We start from the raw sequence: 21,977 nt of genomic DNA, 5'->3' as shown, positions 1-21,977 counted from the left end.
TTAATACTTACAATGTAAGAAATAACTATAAAACACAGTGTCTTGAATATGGTAAGATACAAATAATACATTTATAAGATTTCTTTAAGATTAAAGACCAATACACTACTCCATAGTAAACTATGTGCTTAAGAATTAGAAATACATTATATATACAACTGACTCTTGAATAATTCAGGGGTTAGGGGTGCCAACCCCTGTACAGTTGAAAATCTGCATATAACTTTATAGTTGGCTCTCCATATCTGAGGTTTTAAATCTACAGATTCAACCAACTATAGATCATGTAATAAATACTGCTATATATATATATATAAATCTGTAAGCAGACCCGCACAATTCAAACCTATGCTGTTCAAGAGTCAACTGTAATTAAATAAATTCAGTAACAAAGAATCATTAATTCACTTTTAATCGCTATTTAGCAAAAGTTTTTAAATGAATACTGGAACACATTAATGAACACAAAATCAACCATTATAATCAATTTACATGGTCTCCAACTATGATTATCAACGTATAAATTTTTTACCACATAGTACAAAGTAGGATGCTTTATTTAAATATCTTTTCTGTATCACACCTCACTCCCAAGTTTAAAATTAGAACAAAATAATAAATAAAATAAAATTAGAATAAATTTCCATGATAGTATGGAATGTTAACAGTATATGACTAAGAATATTAGGGGAAAAAAACTCATTCATTACTTACCAGAATCACCCTCAGGAAGTAAGGTTACATATTTTCTTTCCCTAAAGGCATTCAAATGCTCAAATTCTAGAAGACCCTACAAATAAACTCAAGCCCCAGTCACTTAATCTTAAAAGTCTCTGTATTTGTCTAACATTTTAATAGCATTTTAATAATTTTCATTATAACATAGACATCAAATTGAAAACTCTTACTAGAAATTAGTTTAAGTCTAGAAATCTGAATTCTATACTCATTGAACACTCCCAGTAAAATAAAAGACTGTAGAAAATTTTTCAAAAAATATTTAAAAAATATTATCTCATTCTAGTGACTAGAATGCTAGGAGAGAAAAATAAACATAAACCACTGGAATAGGGTCTTTCAATAGATAAAGTCTTTAGAACTAAGCAATGTGGAAGTTTTTGAGGGCAGGGTTACCGTTCAATAAATCCCTTGCCTTAAAGATTTAAAAATACTAGTCATTAGAGAAGCAATTAATGTACTCTGGCAATTATTTATCAATGCTATCCTGACAGTAACCTCGAAACATTTAGTAGTTTTTCCAAATATTTTATTCCAAAGCAATATAGATTCTAGAAGAATCTCTGTAACATCTATCATGACATCTATTTTGAAGTCATAATATTTTGCTCTCTCAAAAGCAAAACAAGATAAAAGTCTATTATTAAAAGATATGATCAATAGATAATACCTTGAACAGATTTAATCTATACAATTTTACTTTGCCTGTATTTCGAATGAGAGCTTTCTTGTCAGGCCTTCACTAATTTATACACATACATGTTCCATGCTAATTCATCAAAGATTACATTAATTAAAAAAAAAAAGCAGATCCTCAACAACACTAAACAACCACTAATTTTGAAAATACAAGAACAATTTAAAAATGCCTAAAGATAGATCTATACCTGGTAACATGGTAAACAGTCCACGACCGTTCATTCACTCATATTACTGTTTCTAACCAACTGACACTTTTGCCTTTACTATTAACTCTTAATATTAGATTGCTAGTAAACTCTCTTCTCAATGAGTTTTCCCCTCATGCTTTCATGAGTCACATTTTCAAGCATATGTAGTTTGTAATTGGGGCTTCCCAGATGGCTCAGACAATAAAGAATCTGCCTGCAATGCGGGAGAGATCCAGATTCTATCCCTGGTTTGGGAAGATCCCCTAGAGAAGGGAATGGCTACCCACTCCAGTATTCTTGCCTGGAAAATTCCACGGACAGAGGAGCCTGGCATGCTACAGTTCTGATTGTTGAAATTTGTGCTAGGAAATGCATTAGTTAACCTTTTCAATCTTTCTACACAGAGAGGACCCTTTTCCTTTCTCTGTTCATGGCAGAAAAGACATTAAAGCATTTAAAGTTAAATGAAACTTAAAAGTCATCTAATCTAACTATTAGTGTTACAGATGAATATTAAAGCAAGTGAGGTAGAATTACTTGGCCAAAATCACAAAAATTAGTTAACTGTGGCAGAGCTAGAACTGCTCAATATATCTGAAGGCTCTTGCATGACAAGAAAAGCAATTACTTACTTCAACTCTCTAATTTCTTCTAGGGAGGAGTGGGTTAAATCTGCCGAAGTACAGAATTACACAGTATGTCTGGGTAGCTGATGTCTTTTAACAAATACCTAGAAATGGCTGATTCGGAGAAGGAAATGGCAACCCACTCCGGTACTCCTGCCTGGAAACTCCCATGGACGGAGGAGCCTGGTGGGCTGCAGTCCATGGGGTCGCGAAGAGTCGAACACGACTGAGCGACTTCACTTTCACTTTTCACTTTCATGCACTGGAGAAGGAAATGGCAACCCACTCCAGTGTTCTTGCCTGGAGAATCCCAGGGATGGGGGAGCCTGGTAGGCTGCCGTCTTCGGGGTCGCACAGAGTCGGACACGACTGAAGCGACTTAGCAGCAGCAGCAGCAGCAGAAATGGCTGATTAGAGTGCCATAAATTACTAATCACCTTAGTAAATACCACCACTTTGTCAAGAATAAAATACATTTAACAAAATCTAAACCAAATTTTAACATGATTTTATTACACTGGTAAAAATACTAATATTTGAATTTGTCTTTTTTTTGGCCACATTGCACAGCATGAAGGATCTTAGTTTCCCAATCAGTTATGGAACCCAGGTCCTCTGTAGCAGAAGTGTGGAGTCTTAACCACTGGACCACCATGGAAGTCCCACTAATATTTGAATTACTGCTTACAAAACCTCCATGGGGCCTCTGTGATTAAAGTACATTTTCTAAAAAAGCAATCAAACTAAAATTTCTAATGTAACCCAAAGAATGGAGCGATAGAGCACATATTGTGAATGTTCATGCATGTTATATGTTTTAGTCAAATCTGATGTTTAAACCACAACTAAAACTAAAAAATGAATAGACACTAGGTGGTAATACATAAGTGTTAGCCATATTATTCTTCATATATTTTATAAAAGAATTATTCCTAAACAATCCCATTTTTCATGAAAGTAAACTGCAATCCACAAAAGAACAGAGTTCACTATAAAAGCATCAAAGGTAATATGTTTCACACTGAACTATAAAATAGAACAAAAATAACTGGCGATATGTAAAGTAGCATCTAAAACAGCCAACATCATGTTTCAAATCGCTGTCATGGCAAATCAATCATCAAACTAGTATATAACCAACACTGTTCAGCAACAAAAATATTATAATTAGCTTGAAATATTTTAACAACAGAGGAAGAGTATCTAACCTTTCTGATCACTGAATCACAAAATTTTTGCCCATTTAAACTATTTTAAGTCTCTCAGAATCTGAAAAAAATTCATTCGATTTCATTGTTCAGCTAAAAATATACTTACTTAATATATATTATAAAACATCTATAAGTACAGTAATATAAAAAGAAAATAAATACTACTGTCTATAAATAACCCCAGAAAATTTCTGGCATATACTTTTTTAAATATTTGCATACATATGAATATATACACATTCACAGCAACTATTTTTTTAATAAAATTGGTATTTTATTGTGCATGACAGCATATCATGAGTTTCCTTCTATTTCAATAACTTTAAAACATGATTTTTAGTGTTCATATAAATTTAATATTAGGATATATCATAATTAATTTAACCATTAATGGGTTTTTTATAATCTTGAAATTATTTTTAATCTTTTATTATTTCAACAAATACCATGAAAATAGCCTTATATAAATTCATATAAACATCCCTCATTATTTATCTGACAATAAATTTCTAGATATGAAACCAGTGAGTGAAAGGGTATAAACATAAATATTACAACACTGCTTTCTAAACTGTGAAACATTAAGCCAGAATACATCACAGCCTAGACATAGTGGTAAATGGTCTTACATTAACATCAAGTATTTCATCCAATCTCCAAGACAGCCCATAGAAAGCTCCTTTAAACCAACAAGAAAATCATTAAAAAAAAAGAAACTAATTTAATTCCTGGCTCAAGTGAAAAATAAAAAGAACATCATGAATGGTGCTTGAGTTTATTTTTACAGGCCTTTAAACATTCATCTGGCTTAAGACAATGGGTCCACAATACAGTGGTGAAAGTTCTTTGAATACTAAAGCAAATATCGGAAATTGTCAAAATTTAAAAATACAGTGAAACTTCTTTATAATGTTTTCCAGGGGTAACATTACCTAAAACATTTGTTCAAAGCAGGAAAGTAGGAAATGTGGTTTTATATGCCTTAGAAAAAACTTTTAAAAATGATATCTGAATATCGGATCAACAGGAAAGACATCATAATCAAGTTTAACTGCATTTCCATTTTAAAAATTAGAAAAAAAATCCACAATACTTACTTTGTAAATAGTGCAAAACCATCAGTACAAGACTATAGCTGCTTAAAGTACCGCGACTGGCATCATTTATATCATGGTGACTGGCCCACTTCTTAATCACCAGTACTAACGGACGAACTCGATTTTCAACTGAAAGTAAAATTAAAACTTAAAAACGGTAAGAAGACATTTCTTCTTTCAAGTTTCTTTGAAAGTTTACATTATTTCCCAACTCCGTGCCAACAGAAAGAGCAATCCCTCCTGCTATTAAACATTTTGCTTACCATAAATATGTCTTATTTCTATACAAAACATACTTTACTTTTTTAAAATTACCAACTATCAAAATTCATTTTACTGAACTATATATAACTCTGGTGGTATGTGATTTCAGTGTAGTAACACATTACGTATATAAGAAAGTGAGACATACTGTACACAAACATAATTAAAGAGGTGTCACACATCTTTATAAAGGAATAAAGGATAGCCAGAAAAGGTAACAATTATCAGAAAATAAACCCAAGAAAACTTACGGTATGCGTAAGTTCTGAGAAGGAATGTGTTTCTTATTCCAACAATATTGTTTACATTCAAGTCGAACTCCACACAACTATTTTCAAAACAAAGATAAAAACTTCAGCTCAAGTACAAATTAAACTAACTCCCTAGTAACTAAATTTATATCCATCCATTCATACAAAATGTCATGGGCCCAAAGACAACTTTTAGTATGATCTGATGTTGAAAGATATGTATTGTACCAGTAAGGCTCCAATTATTTTTAACAAAAAAAAGTTTTCATTTTGTAATACTTTTCAGATAAACAAAATTGTATGACCAACACACTTCTGAGCAAGTTATCCCACTGTTATAAATTCTCAATCAATTTGAATGACAGCATCATTTGCTTTAAAATAGGAATGAAAAGCCAAATAAAGCACAGGTGAAAAAAAATAAAAGCTGTCTATACTTTATTTCCCCTCCAAAAGGGTTACTAAATTATAATATCATAACAAATTTGACTACTGATGTCTAGTAAAAACAGTAAGAGCCAAATACATAACAGAAGGGACACTCTTTTGAAACCAAAGGTATCATGCAATTCACAATTTAGAAAACACAGCCAATAACAATGGTATATATAAAGAACAGCTAAACTCAAAATGACTACTTAATGCATAAGTTCATATACTATCAGGTTAAACTTCTGTACAATCAGTCTTTTTGTGAAAAGTGCCTTAAATAAAAGCATAAAATTCCTTTCTGTAGCTTTTAACTGTAAAATCTGAAATATACCATTTCAGGTTTTCTTTGTTATGGGAAAAAAAAATCTTATAATCTTTCAATTATCCATGCATGTTAATAAACATGGATAGTGATATTAAAATTTCAGATGTATTTGGCTTTGGGAAGCTTATGGTGTTAACAGTAGAGTTACATTCTTTAATTGTGCTTGTACAAATCTAACAAAACTAGTTTGCACTCCCTCTATGTAACTTAAAGAGGAAAAAAACACTTAGATGGAAACTAGTCTGCAATTAAAAACTTTCCAAAAATATAAATCCGGAGCTTAAAAAATATCCACAGTGCTTTCTTCAATTCTATTTCTGGAAATATTGAAGTAATCCTTAACATGGAAAGAATTTTATGCTTATTTAAACAGGGAATGGTTAAGTTAATGACAGTAAATCCACTCAGTGAAATACTTACTGTAAAGTGATTGAAAATGAAGCCAGAAGATATTCAATGATTCAAGCATTCATGCTATATTTCTAAGTAGTAAAGTATGAGCTCAGTTTTACTTTTAAAAGCTATTATGCATTCATATGCATAAAGAAGGGACTGAAAGGTTTACACCAAAACATTAACATCAGTTATATTTGAATGATCAAAATGCAGTTGTTCCTTTTCCTTAATGGTGCATATATAGAAGGATGATAAAATGGTGCTTATAAAGAACATTTAACATGAAAAAACCATGTATGATAATCTTAAATTGAAAAAGAATAAAACTGTTTATATAATTACAGCTACAACCATTTTTAAAAACAATTATAATCAGCTAATAGTTTTAATTATATTTACTGTTTGTTTTATTGTTTATATAATTACAACTACAACCATTTTTTTAAATGATTATAATCAGCTAACAGTTTTGTTTACATATATGTTTTATCTCCCTATATCTTTGTGTTTTAAAAACACTCCACCGTTGAAAAAAAAAAGTTCCACTGTTACTCAAGAGAAATTTAGTAAATCTTTATAGACTGGATGGATGTTTGGATGAAGGAAGGGCAAAGTTTAAGCCATCACTTATCTAAAGATGTGTTTAAAAAAAAGAAGAAAAAAATATATATATTCAGTCAATTTTGATTATTTGCAGTAGTTATTTTCTAATAGCAATCACAAACACTGAATTAGTGATTACTGAGCCACTGCCCCTAGGGGAAACAAAGGGTTACGTTTCCAGGAGCCCCCAGTCACATCTTCATCAGCCTCTTTATCCATGTGCCTACAGTCACATTTTCATCAACTGATCCATATGTAACTTTGTTTTATGTAAGTTTCTATTTAAAGACATTTAATATACTGTTTATTCAATAAAAGTGAAGTCATTGCAGAGCACTACTCATCCCTAAATAAAACACATCTAATACACATATTTCCTCCATTAAGGCACATCACAGCTTTGTGCACAAAAAAGTCTACACCACCTCAGCACAATGCTGGGAGGTCATTTTAAACAGCAGATTCATGCACAAAGCATAAAACTGTGCTTTCACAGACTAACTAGTCTGTAAAAAGGAATTTGTTCAGCGTATGAGAGTTGCAACAAAAAGACAAGTGTATCATACTGTTAAACTCATTTGGGAAGATGTACATCAGGTGACTCAAAATTTTCCCACTCTTGTGCAGGTTTATAAAATCATAAAAGTGTTACAAGTATTAATTTGGGAGGTTACAAAATAAATTTTATCAAGCAGGCAAATTCACAAATACGGGATCCATGAATAATGAAGATCAAGTGTATATACCTATATAAATTCTAATGATAATGCCTATAAGAAATTCAGAACCCAAACTATTAATACTAGAACATGTAGATATAATTATACCAGTAACAACCTCTTTTGATATAAACATGCATCAAATTTCATGAATTAAGATATGTTCTCAGAGCACATTACATTTCCAAAAGGAAGAGATCATTTAAAAATCTTAAATACTATATTCTTTCAGCTATGAATAGTCTCAAATATTCAAAATGTCAACCAGAATAGCTAAGAGAGTTAAGCATGAACAACTGCTCAGATTATTTCAAAAAATCATCTAAGAGAACAAATCATTTCCAGAAACTAATGAAGCTATTATGCAATAGCACACTCTCCTTAATTATCCACCTCAGAAAAATACCTAAAAATTATCTAAAGCAACTGAAAAGATTCGGTAATTACTTACCTGACTTTATCCCTGAACTTCACAATTGGCACTTTTGCTCGAATCAACTGAGGTCTCTCAATGTAACTAGCTGAAGGACAAAAGATAAAATGGGTATCCGTAAATGTTTCTCAAATTCATAGTATTCCAATGAACATTTCTTAAAAGTAGTATTTTACTTAGCTAAAACAATTTAAGAAAATACAGTCTTTTAGAGAGAAAGCAAAGACAAAAGGACATTATCAAATTCTTCTAAGACTGGAACTTCCAATACCATGTAGAGGGTTTTATATATTAATGTTATTTTTAGAAATGTGGTCTAATACCTAATAACATCTATAAAGAATTTTATCAGAGCATTATAGGAGAAATATCTAGGCCAGCAGCAGGGGGATAGCTAAATTTTGCTACAGCACATGGAAGATACCATGGCAGTCATAGAATCATATTTACAAAAGATGTTAAATGTAAAAATGCTGGCAACGTAATACATGGGACAGTGAAAAATTCAAATAAGTATGAAGAAAACATGTATCAAAATTTTGTACTCCACCAAACTTAAATACCACATATTAAAACTAAAAATTTTGTTATAATGCTTTTACCACTAAAATTATATAATACATCAAGCTTCAAATACAATTATGTGCAAGAATTCAATAAGGTATAATGAAAAATAAGATTAAGAGTTAAAAGTAGTAAGGGCTCAGACACCAACAAACTATACTCCTCAGGCAAGTCACCAAACTCACTCATTACCCCTTAATCTGATTACTTCATTATTAAAAACACTAATCAAAAAAAAAACTTTGATTTGAAATTACATGACCTCTAAGGTCCTTTTCACTTTTTATATTTTATGATTTTAATAATAATTATTAAAAATCCACTTATGGTACGAATTTCTCCTTTATTTTACAGATGCAAAATTCAAGTCCACTGAAATAAATCGCTTGATTTCTTTCCTACAACTGATAAAAGTTGTTGTTCAAGGGCAATAACCTGTTAAGTGACTTTGTATTTTCCACCTTAAAGTCTAACCCGTAAGAAATATTTGTTAAATAAATGGACAAATAGTCTATCCAATATCACACAGTTAGTGTGACTTCAAATGTCCACAATATTCTGTGGAAGTTTAAATTATTTGAGATGGCTTAACTTGTGGATTAAAGTATGCTTTGTCAGCTTATTTAAAGAGTAAAATCTTACAATAAAATGGCCTAAGTCACTAATTTTGCTTTCAGTTGGAGTGCTATATTTGGGCTTTGGGTTCAGTGATCATATTTTTAAAACAAGTAAAGCTGTCTGTCATTGCAAATAGATGAGGATGCTCTCTTCCTCACATGGATGTAAGACTTGTATATTTCTTTTGGCTTTTGAGATACTCTGCACTGGAGGTGGAGAAGGCAATGGCACCCCACTCCAGTACTCTTGCCTGGAAAATCCCATGGACAGAGGAGCCTGCTAGGCTGCAGTCCATGGGGTCGCTAAGAGTCGGACACGACTGAGCGACTTCACTTTCACTTTTCACTCTCATGCATTGGAGAAGGAAATGGCAACCCACTCCAGTGTTCTTGCCTGGAGAATCCCAGGGACAGTGGAGCCTGGTGGGCTGCCGTCTATGGGGTCGCACAGAGTCGGACACGACTGAAGCGACTTAGCAGCAGCAGCAGCAGCACTGCAGTTACTTACATTCATGCTTTAACTTTTCTAACAGCGTTCAGCTGTTTGAGGAAAAACTAAAACTTACATATCTCTGAATTCCTGACTACCTTCAGCGGGACAGCTTGCAAGGAGAAAGAATTGTCAAATAAATGGTTACTTTTAATTAAAAGTTAAAAGGAATTCACTTGGGAAAAAGAATCCACATTATACCTAACCTCACCAGAAAATAAAACAATTCTTTTCAGAAAATAAACACAGTGAGAGACATTTTAAATAAATAGTTATGTCAAATGACATATGAACGTGAGGCATGTCAGACTTACAAAGTCTAGTACAGAAGTGTTTGTGGACTAAGGTGAGTATATGTCGTGCTTCAGTCTTCTGATTTACCTGAAAAAAACACTGAAAAGTTAAAAATAAAGTTTTTTCATGATCTCTCTAAACTTAATGTATCTCAACAAAAAGAAAACATATAAAGTATACTTTTCATTGGAGTTATTTTTCAATATACAGTAAATTACATTATTTAAAAGTCAACCTTTACGCTATCGTTAATATTTCTAAATCAATTTCTGATTTCAAACTTAAAAGCACAACTTTAAAAGAAATATTGTAACAGTTATATGTCATTTTTTCCTTTAGTATAAATGTATAAAAAATAATCTGCATAAAAATATAAACAGAATTTTAACTTTCTGTAACATGTTTTATTTTCCTATTTAGATTGTGAGTTGCTTAAAAATAAGTTTCAAATCCATGGTGTTTCGTTATAAGTTGTGAAAAGCATGATTCAGACATGTCAATAGAATGGAGGATTATTTGGATGTACCTAAGTATAATCTAACTGCATGAGAGAAAGTTTTAATTAAAACTCTAGTATTCTTCATTATGTTTATTATTTCTGAGGCTTTTTTTTCAGTTTTCCTTTATATGATTTTCAAAGCCTAGAAAGTATCAGGAGTTTCTTTCCTGGAATAAATCTCTGATTCGCAGTAACTAGAAGACACTTTTGTTACTGGACTAACAGGAATAATATAACCATTCAATAGAGGCTTTTTTATTTTTTAAGAGGTGAAATACAAGGCATATTAAAATTACACTGAAATTAATCTTCAGTAATTCAAAAGAGACTTCAGCATATTCAAGAGGCTGCTCAGGTGAGTTTAATAAACAGCAATTTTTGTGGAACTAAGGACATACAAGAGTATCAGTTAACAGGAAATTCAAATAAATATAATAAAAAGTAAAATCTGGTTGCTAAATATGAAGAAACAAAGTCAAAATATCAGAGATAATTACTTTAAATCACAATAGTCTTATTTTACATTTCAGAGAAATCTTTCTTTTTTAATTCCCAAAATAAGAACTCCAAATCCCATAGTACTTTCAATGGAAAAATAACACAGATTAAAAATAGAATCACTGAGAATTCAAATGGAAGGAAATAAATCAAGCAGATAAAAGAAAAGCTCTTCCTCTTTGCTGCATCCTGGTAACATACCCAACCCAATGGCATTTCAAAATAAAGATAGAGCTCTTTAAAAACACACAGTGAAACTGCCTCATTTTAACAATATAGAAATAAATTAATACTATAATTTGTTTTTATTGTGTACATGCCTTAAAAAAAACAGAAGCAGCAGCATTTCCTGACTTTCCTTGAATTACTATAAACAGAGAATTCAAAGAAGCAATTAAAACAAAGCAGGGTTTTTTTCTCTCAATGACTTTTATATGAAATTTCTTAAATGACTTAATATGAAAAACACACTTAGAATAAATGTTTCATTACTTACTGGTTCCTCTTTAACAACTAGACATAAATCACCATCACTGCTCCGAGTACCAAATCCATTTAAAGAAGACCCAACTAAAAAAAGTCTGCTTTCTAGAGAAACAAGAGAATTATAAAGTGTTATTTAAAATTAAAATAGGAATAAATATAATTAAAGAGCATGCAAAATAGGGAAACATACGTGGAAATAACAGTTGAATTTCTCTCTGCAGCTCTGTTCGACAGAGTTCTTTCTTCTTTAAATCACTTACTTGCTGCTGACATGTTTCAAATAACTCCAGTATCTGCTGACTCAACTTGAATGCACCACAAAAAAAGTAAAAATTTCATTCAGAAATGTAAAAGTTACCACCATATTGAGAAGTATAAAATTACTGACAGTATTTTTCAAATAAATATATATTATCTCCTTAACAATTTCTAAGACAAAACGACCACTATTCAAGTAATAATAATTACTTAGTATCTTTAATAGTTAACAATTTTTACATAGTAAAGTATTATTGACAAGTCACAGATAAAATAAATACATATTATCTCCATAACACTTTCTAATACAAAACTACCACTATTCAAGTAATAATAATTACTTAGGATCTGAAAGAGTTAATGATTTTTACATAGTAAAGAATCACTGACAAGTCACAGAGAATTCATAATGAGTATAATTCATAGGTCATCATACTATAACCTTCACTTACTGCCTGTTTTTATATGGGACATGAACTAAGAATGGTTTTCACATTTTTAAAGGGTTATAAAAACAAAACAAAAATATGCAACAGAAACAAAGTCTACAATAATCTACTTTCTGGCCCTTTAAAGAAGGTTACCCAACCCCTGGTATTCATACCATGAATACCAAATAAAACAGACTTCAGAAGAGAAGTCCCTGGTTGTCTATGCTCATTCAAACCACCCTCTTTCCTATTCTTATAGCACTGCCCTGAGCCCTGCTTTCTTGTGGCCACCTACGGACAGATCTCCCTGTTCATCTCCCTTTCCAGTTCATACTTTCCCCTCCAAATGACCTTCTGCCGTCACCATAGGTGACTCCCTTACCTACAGTGGGGTAAGTATCACGACATACTCCCACCATTTCAACTTCTTTTACTCCAATATTTTTCATCAATGTTACACAGACATAACATGATTATTACAATAAAACAGAACTTCTCTAGCTTTGAAATTTTAAATTCCAGTATACAAGATAGGCTTCAATCTCCTGTCCAATTCTCACATCTTCTTGAGAACACCACAGACCTGGATTTTCTTGGATCCTCTCTTTCTCCCAACCCAACAGCACCTGAAATAGCATGATTTCCTTCCCTACCCAGTCTATACTCCACAATGCATCCCTTGAACCATTCTCTTTTCTCATACCTTAACATTATACCCCTGTCATGCTCTAACATTGGAGAAGGAAATGGCAACCCACTCCAGTGTTCTTGCTTGGAGAATCCAAGGGACGGCGGAGCCTGGTGGGCTGCCGTCTCTGGGGTCACACAGAGTCGGACACGACTGAAGCGACTTAGCAGCAGCAGCAGCATGCTCTAACAAAATCCTAATCTTTGGTTCACTATAAACCACCACTTTCTCTGCTCTTGAATGTGAGTTGCTAACTGGAAAAAAACTAAAAAATCACAAAATCAATATGTTGCAAATTTACAGTTTAAAAACTAACCTAAGATTTAACCCATAGCATCTCTCAGCAACTACTTCAAGGTCTCTGGTTAGATATTGCTTCCATTTTTCACCATCAGCAAAATGTTTATACCTTTCCTCAAGTTCCCTATACTTATCTCACTTTCTTCAGCAGATAACTTCACATTAAAGTTTACTAAGAAAACTGAAGAAACCAAATGTGACATTCCTCAGCTTCCAACTACAAACTTGCAAACTACTATCTGAATGAAATCTCATTTCCCTACCTCTCCTGTCAGACAAACTGTCCTGTTTCTCAGTCCAAAGCTAATCCCTCTATCAAAAATACTTCTGTATCCATATCCACCCCTTTTGGTCACCTCTGGAGCACAAATACTCCATCAGTTTTTTGACCTGTCTTTTGCATTTTCAACTTCTCCCTCTCCAGACCTTTCTCCAAGTCCATGACCAGGCACAAGTCTCACTCATCATTTAAAATATTTTATCACGTTTAGAACACTCATTTTAAGAAAGCAGAGGCAGTCAGGATAACTTGGCAATGAAAGAGACATAATTTTTTAATATCCCTGGATAACCATCCCCCCAAAATGCTACAGACCCCAGTTTGATCCCTGGGTCATTAAGATCCCCTGGAGAAGGGAATGGCAAAGAGTCGGACAAGACTGAGAGACTGACAAAAATAGACTAAGCAACTAGGAGAAAATAAAACAGATCAAACCATCCAAAATAAAAATGGCTAAAAAATACAGTACAATTGACTACATATTACTCATGAATTCTAAAATACTGCAAGTTAGGACCAAACACCAACAGCAGCAAGACCCACATGGTATCAGAAACATAACAAGAAGAAGAAAGGGCTTTGGGGCAGCCCTGGAGCCAGAACAAACAGAAATCAAATTACCTAGAAGTACTACCTCCCACCCCCCACCCCCCCGCCCCCCCGCCTCCGCTTAAATTGACAGTTCCAATTCAGTGTAAAACAGCAACTGAAACTGGGAAGGGGCTTCACAGGCTACAACTCACAAGTAAATGCAAGAAAATCACACAAACATCAGCAACCTCAAAACTAACTGAAACTCCTCCCTTCTAAGACAGCAACATACCAAGCAGAAACTGCCAGGAAGAGAAATCTAAACTAACCAGTACAGAGTCACTGGGGTAAAGGAAAGAAAGTCTAGAACAAGAATGATTCTGCCCCTCCAGAGGATATCTGATGATGCTGAGAAACAGTTCTGGTTATCAGTCATCATACTTGGGGGAGTGGGCACCACAGTGTGGGCCAGAAGGCCACTGAATATCCTACAATGCCCAGGACAACTCCCTGCAGCAAAGATATCTGACCAAAAGTGCTAATACTGCAAAAAGTGAAAAACCCTGATCTAGATAAAGGCAGAGAAGGAGAGGAGGAAAGGTCTCAGAAGATATATTTTTAAATACTACATAACAGCAGAGGATTCCTCCAGCCACAAACCTAGCAAAAAGCTAGCTTACCCAATCCTCAGCTAAAAGTAGTATATTGTTGTTGTTTACTTGCTAAGAGTTGTGTCTGCCTCTTTGAGACCCCATGGACTAGAGCTCACCAGGCTCTTCTGTCCATGGGATTTCCCAGGCAAGAATACTGGAGTGGGTTGCCATTTCTTCTCCTGGGGATCTTCCTGATACAGGGATCAAACCCGCATTGCCTGTTTGGCAGGTGGATTCTTTACCACCAAGCCACCTAGGCTTCCCTAAAGCCATCTTCCTTAAACATAAGTAACAGAAAAGAATTGGAATCTCAGAAAGAGAGGTGAGGATGGAAGGACAGAAAAAATATTTGAAGAAATAATGCCTAAAAAAGGATTCAAGCCAATTCTCATACAAAGTTTTTGTAAGAAAAACACAAAGAGTAACATTCCTACAGATAATGAAGCACACCAGAAAGACATGTTCACAAAACTAATGAATATTTTAATATAATATGCAGAACCAAGGTTTTCTCTCATTATTAATTTCCTAAAAAGATAACTGAATATAAGCATACATAACTGAAAAAAATAATTGGAAGCTTACATTTTAAAAAATTATCAAAAGCAGCAAAAACATGAAATTCCTAGGAATATATTAAAGATATATAAAACCTATACTCTGAAAATTATAAACACTGAGAGAAATTAAAACATCTAAATACATAGATAAAAGAAAAAAGTTAGAGGATTTAACATACCTGACACTTCTAAACTTAACCATACAGCTACAGTAATCAAAACAGTATGGCACTGGGAAAACGACAGATAAAAAAGATAACAAAACAGAATACTGAAATATTTATGAAATGCTATGATACCTGGAATTTGCTTCAAACTAAGGGAGGGAGGTATAGACAAAATAAGATTGGTCAAATGTCGGTAACAAAGCTTGGTCTTATGAGGATTTACAATACTACATTCTATTTTTTTATATATTTGATACCCTCCATAATAAAAAGCTTTTTTTTTTAAGGCATTCATATTTACAAAAAGATTTTTTAAAGGTCTCCAGTTAAATTGGTTAATCTAAAATTTTAAATGGCACTTGAATAATTAAGTTTTATCTACCTAGAGCAGGGTTGGCAAACTTTGACCTGTAGGCCAAAAACTGCCTCTGGTGTGTTCTGTAGGACTAACCAACTAAAACTGATTCTTACATTTTTAAAGCACTGCTTAAAAAAGAAAGAAAAGGAGACAGGACCCGTGAAGTTCACATGTCTAGAATTTATTAATTGGCCTTTATCAAAAATAAAGTTGTGTCAACTCCTGGATCTAGAGAATCAGTTAGGCAGATCAAAACTGCTGTAAGTCAGAATATATACTCTACATCTGTTGAATAACAAAGAGAAAAATTTCTTGGGAATTCCCTGGAGATCAAGTGGTTAAAACTTAGTGCTTTCACTGCATGGCTGGGCCCAGGGCTCAGCTCAATCCCCGGTCAGGGAACTAAGATGCCTCAAGCTGCATGGTACAGCCGAAAAATAAAATTCTTTCATTGGAATGACTATGTTCATGTAGAAACACTCACATATGAAAAAATTTATGACTAGGTAGAAAACATGAAATTCCATATATTTGCTCCTCTCCCTTTTCTACAGTTCTGGGAAGATTCCTTCTCTCTCAAGTACTATAATGGAGATCTAACAGATGTTTATACAAATAAATTTTCCTTCCTGTCTAGTCACATTATGGATTCACACTGTCAAATTATGTTACTGTATCTTAGAACAGATTTATAGAGTCCAGATGAGAAAAAAACACAAAGAGAAATGCACGTATATGCTGAGACAAGACTTAGGAGAAATATTTCAAAAGATGGCTCAATGGCCTCATAACTGGGAAAAAAAGAAGATGTCTGATATGAAATCCTGGCTAAAAATCAAGCAGAAAAACATTTAGATCATATATGTAATAACAAGCTGACTATGCAAAATGGCATTTCAAAAACTTTGTTTCATTCAAAAGTAAAATGTTCCTTGTTTTCCTTAGTTTAAAAAAGACGTATTGCAACAAAGTATCTGTAAAACAGATTACTCTTAAAGTTCCTTAAATCTCTATATAATACTACAGTTTAGGCTGCCTGCCAGATCTATTACTTGAAAATTACTTGTAGAAGATATATTTCTCACTGTATGTAAAAATTATATCTTTGCAAAATTGCATAAGAAAGTAAGTTTCCTAATACAGATTTAAAATATTAAAATATTTTTTCCAAATATCCAAATTTTCCTAAAAAATATTATAACCTATCCTCAAAAGAAAGAAAGAAAGAAAGTGAAGTCACTCATTCGTTTCTAACTCTTTGCGACCCCATGGACTGTAGCCTACCAGGCTCTTCCGTCCATGGAATTTTCCAGGCAAGAGTACTGGAGTGGGTTGCCATTTCCTTCTCCAGGGGATCTTCCTGACCCGGGGATCAAACCCAGGTTTCCCACATTGCAGGCAGACACTTTACCATCTGAGCCACCAGGGAAGCTCCTCAAACTCAGACTCAAACCAAATTACTAATAAGGCTATCATTGTCTGAGATCAACACAAGCCACTAAAGTCAAGTTGGGTATGGATTTAGAGTCAGAAAAGTTTTTAAATGAGCCGGTAAAGCTTCAGGTATAACTTTTGCATGGTATTCTCAGTAGATTCTCCATCTGTCCCTAGAAGCTGGGTCCCCATGTAAAAGAAAGTGAATAAATCTTTCAGCTGGGAGTATCAAAACTTGATCATTTACTATAATACATGAAAAAGAGCCACAGGTTTTGGCTAAAAATAAGTGCTATCTACAAACAAACACAAAATAGCAATGAGCTTTCAAGACAGAAGAAATGAAGTTAAATATGGTATAGAAAACAGGCCATTAGGTCACAAACACTTCAACAAAAACTGACAATTCCTCAGGTTCTCTCATTGCCACATTCTTTGTTACACATGAAACTGTAGGAAAAGCTGGTATTAATTACTGAGTAAAATAAAGCTAGATATGAATTAAAAGTTTAAATTCATTCTTGATGCTGAATTCCTTTTCTCTTCAAAGTAAATAAAATAGAATCAGGAAAACATCATGCTGAAAACCACCCACTCCTTACTAGCATGTTGAAGTACTATGTTTTTTTGTATGGCCACAAATTAGAGCCTTCCTAACTCATCAACTAATACAATGATTAGGCAGTCTGAATAACTGATTTTTTTCCCTGAAGCCTGATTGTTTGTAGGCACATACAATTACCTCATCTTAGTCAAGAGAAAACTGCCTAATAAAAGGAGGATGGAGGAAAAAAAGCAAGCTTTCATTTGAGGATCTCTTGGGTGAGACTTGGTCTAAATTTTCTACATGAATCTACGTCTCAGTGGCTTTAAAAATCTGACTGACACATACGTTATAAAGATAGAGCCCTAAGAATAAATTTAACCACTGAGGTAAAAGAGCTGTACACCGAAAACTACAGAACACTGATGAAAGAAATTAAAGACTATAAATAAACGGACAGATACCCAATCATGGATCAGAATAATTAAAATTATTAAAATATCCATAGTATCCATAGAAATCTACAGATTCAATGCAATCTCCATCAAAATTCCAATGGCATTTCTCACAGAAATAGAAAAAGCAATCCTAAAATGCATATGGACCCACCAACGACCCAGAACAGCTACAGCAATCTTGAGCAAAAAGAACAAACCTGGAGGCATGACACTTTCTGATTTCAAATTCTATTACAAAGCTGTAGTAATCATTAAATAGTATGGTACTGACATAAAAATGAACACACAGACCAGTGAACATAATAGAGAGTCCAAGAAAGAAACCCACACACATATGGTTAACTAAAGGGTGTCAAGACTACACAACAGAAAAAGGACAGTCTTCAACAGTGTTGAGAAAATTGGATATCCACATGCAAAAAGATGAAATTGGAGCCTTATCTTACAACATACACAATAATCAATTCAAAATTAATTAAAGAGTGAAATTCAAAACCTGAAACAGTACACTCCTGTAAGAAAAGATAAGGGGAAAGCTCCATGATCTTGGTCTTGACAATGATTTTTTGGATTTTAATACCAAAAACACAAGCAACAAAAGCAAAAACCAGTAAGGGGAACTATGTAAAACAAAAATATTTCTGTAAAATAACAATAAAAAAAGAGTGAGAAAGAATAGCGAAAGTGACATAGAGAATGGGGGAAAACATTTGCAAACTATGTATCTGAAAAGGGGTTAATATCCAAAATACATAAGAAACTCACACATCTCTAACAAAAATACAAATGATCCAATTTAAAAATGGACAAAAGACCTCAACAGACATTTTTCTAAAGAAGACATACAAATGGTCAACAGATACATGAAAAGATGTGCAGCATTACCAAGCATCAGGAAAATACAAATCAAAACCAGAATGAGATATCACTTCACACTTGTTAAGATGGCTATTGCCAAAAAGCAAAAGGTAAGTGTTGGCAAGGATCCAGAGAAAAGGGAATCCTTATACATCATTGGTAGGAATGTAAATCTGTACAACCATATCGGAAAACAGCATGGTGCCTCCTCAAAAAACTAAAAACAGAACTACCAAGTGTTCTAGCAATCCCAGGACTGGGTACATATCCAAAGGAAAAAAGTATCTATCTCAACAAGGTATCTGCACTCCCGTGTTCACTGCAGTATTATTCACAGTAGCCAAGATATGGAAACTTAACTGTCCACTGACAAAGAAAATGTGGGGTGTCTGTATACACATACACAATGAAATATTATTTGGCCTTAAAAAAAATGGAAATTCTGCCATTTGCAACATGGATGAATCTGGAAGACATTAAGATAAATGAAATGAGCTAGACACAAAAAGACAAACACTGTATGATTTCACATGTGGAATCTACAAAGTCAAATTCATAGTAGCAGAGAGTGGAATGGTAGTTATCAGGGAAGGGAGCCGGATAAGGAAAATGGGGAAATGTTGATCAAAGCATATAAACTTTTAGTTATAAGATAAATTAGATATGGAGACATAAAGTACAATATGGTGAATATAGTTAATAACAATGTACAGAACATGTGAAATTTGCTTAGAGAATAAATTTCAAGTGTTTTGATCACACACAAAATAAAATTATGTGAGGTGATAAATGTTAATTATCTTGATTATGGTAATCATTTCACAGTGTATACATACATCAAAACATCATGTTGTATACCTTAAATATTTATAATTTTTATTTGCCACTCATCTAAGTAACGTTGGAAAAAAACTGATACATGCAGGCAAATACATATTTCAACTACTTAAAATTCAGTGAACCAATAATTTACAAATATTTTATCCCCCTTTTCAATTTGTTGTTTCTAAATAAGGTTAAATACTGAAATTTTTAAAGATAGAGCCTCTGAAAAATCTGTTAAGATAACTGATCCCAAACTGTTTCCCCTAGGGTGCCAAGAGGCTCCATAAAACTCCTTTCCAAAATTAAACATTACACAAGATATCTTGAACAATTCATTCATAACTATGTTTTTACTTTACAGTCAGTACCAAGAAAACCTAAGCCTACCCTCATCTCAACTCAAAATTCAGAATCAATTACTTCAATTCACATAGTATCTTCAAACTACTCAATTTCTGAAGAACATTTTTAATAGATGGAATTCAGGAGCTCAGATAACTCTGATTCCTCTAAACCTCCATTTTTTTTTTTTTGTCCAGGCAACTACATCTTCATCTAAAAGATACTATGAAATGAAAATTAAAATTCAGAAAAGTATTTGAGATTTTTTACTTAAGTTTTTTTTGCTAATATAGTGACTTCAAAAACAGAGAAGACTTTAAAATGGAGAAACAATTTAAACTTAAAACGTATTCATTTTCATAATCTTAACTTTTTAGGTTTCAAAACAGAATTTTCAAACTAATCAAAACTTGTAATACATTCCCCTGGAACTCACTAAAGCAGCTAATTCATTATTATTAATAATAAATTCATTATCACCAATGTTAAGTGAGCCCTCTACACTACCTAGCAAATACTGTTTCAAACCTTCTCCACTCTGCTTCTCTGTCAGCCTGAAGTAGCAAACACTACTTCAAACCATCTCCACTGCTCTTAAACCACATACATCCCACTTCATCCTCTCTACTCTCAACAGATGATCTTGCACAGTAATTCAAAGAGAAAACATGAAGAAGCTATTCAGCTATGGGAACTCTTCCATACCATATCTACAAACTTTCTTATAACTACACCTATCCTCTCCTGCTATCCTTCAGTTTCAAAAAAACTTTCTTACCTAAAGCCGATCTCTCCACAAAAAAGCAGCACCCACGCCCTTTCCACCTTCTAAGGAATATTCATAATTGTACTTTTTTTTCCCACAGTAGTCAATTTTTCTCTCTTGACTGAATTCTTCCAATAAACATTTACATGTGCTTAAACTTTCTTCCACCTCAAAAACAAAATTTTAAAACTCCTTTGTTCCACCTTTCTATCTCTGGTTCCTCCCCTTCACAGCCAAACTTCCCCAAACAGTTGTAAACATGCTTAGTTTCCGTTTGTTTTCCCACTCTTTCCTCAACCTATTTCAATGAGTATTGGATCCACGCTCTTCTCTCTCCCTAGACAATCATATCCATACTCTTAGCTTTAATTATCATCTATATGCCAATGATCATCAAATGTACATTTCTGGTCAATATCTTTCCTTTGAGTTCCACATCTACATACATTCAACCATCAACTCCAAATATCTAATCTGATGTTCCAAATGTATGTTTAAAACAATATGTACACAGAACTCATCAGATACCTGCTCACCCTCCAATTCCTATTAAATACACATCCTATATCTGGCTCCTTTGCCTTTTGTTCTTAGTGAATGGTACCACCATGCATCCAGTTATAGAAGCCAGAAACTTAGGAGTAATCCTCAGTATCTTCTCTATCTAAACCAGTGGTTCTCAACTAGAGGCACTTCTGCCCCCCAGGAGACATCTGTTAATGTCTGAAGACATTTTTGGTTCTCATAACCAAGGAATAGTGGCATCTAGTGAGTGAAGTCAGAAATGTGGCTAAAACATCCTAAGATGCAGGGGATAGTCCCTCCATATCAAAGAAAGTTGGTCTAAAACATCAATGGTACACAGCCTTAGATGACCTAATCTAATAATGCATCATCAAATCCAATCAATTTCACTTTCCCCAACACAGTTTAAACCCATCAATTTTTCTTCATCTTAACTATAAGCACTTCCTAATTCAAGGCACCATTACCTTTTACCTTGTATCCAATAATAACTTCCTACTTCCACACTTGTGCAACTGCTTAAAATGAAGTCAAAACAATTTTTAACTCATCTCTTTCTTGCTTAA

The 21,977-nt window shown here is 33.4% G+C and overlaps 1 protein-coding gene across 26 annotated transcripts in view; it reads right to left on the bottom strand.

The window, feature by feature from the left end:
- Positions 1 to 21,977, bottom strand: part of TENT2 (terminal nucleotidyltransferase 2) — a 59,563-nt gene that overhangs the window by 21,566 nt on the left and 16,020 nt on the right. For 16 of the 26 annotated variants that reach the window (XM_081506006.1, XM_081506014.1, XM_081506007.1 and 13 more), the window contains 6 exons: positions 11,624 to 11,738; positions 11,444 to 11,535; positions 9,971 to 10,037; positions 8,004 to 8,073; positions 5,078 to 5,154; positions 4,563 to 4,691 (listed from right to left, as the gene is read on the bottom strand). In XM_081506006.1, the coding sequence (XP_081362132.1) occupies positions 4,563 to 4,691; positions 5,078 to 5,154; positions 8,004 to 8,073; positions 9,971 to 10,037; positions 11,444 to 11,535; positions 11,624 to 11,738 (550 nt within the window). Of the gene's footprint in view, positions 1 to 4,562; positions 4,692 to 5,077; positions 5,155 to 8,003; positions 8,074 to 9,970; positions 10,050 to 11,443; positions 11,536 to 11,623; positions 11,739 to 21,977 lie in introns of all 26 variants that reach the window. The other 10 variants (XM_081505992.1, XM_081505999.1, XM_081505994.1 and 7 more) reach the window with 1 other exon arrangement.

The sequence above is a fragment of the Giraffa tippelskirchi genome, chromosome 7 (assembly GCF_054371585.1).
Source record: "Giraffa tippelskirchi isolate mGirTip1 chromosome 7, T2T-mGirTip1v1.2.pri, whole genome shotgun sequence".
Taxonomy (NCBI): domain Eukaryota; kingdom Metazoa; phylum Chordata; class Mammalia; order Artiodactyla; family Giraffidae; genus Giraffa; species Giraffa tippelskirchi.
The sequence above is the reverse complement of the archived record's forward strand: the minus strand, read 5'-3'. Positions and strand labels throughout refer to the sequence as shown.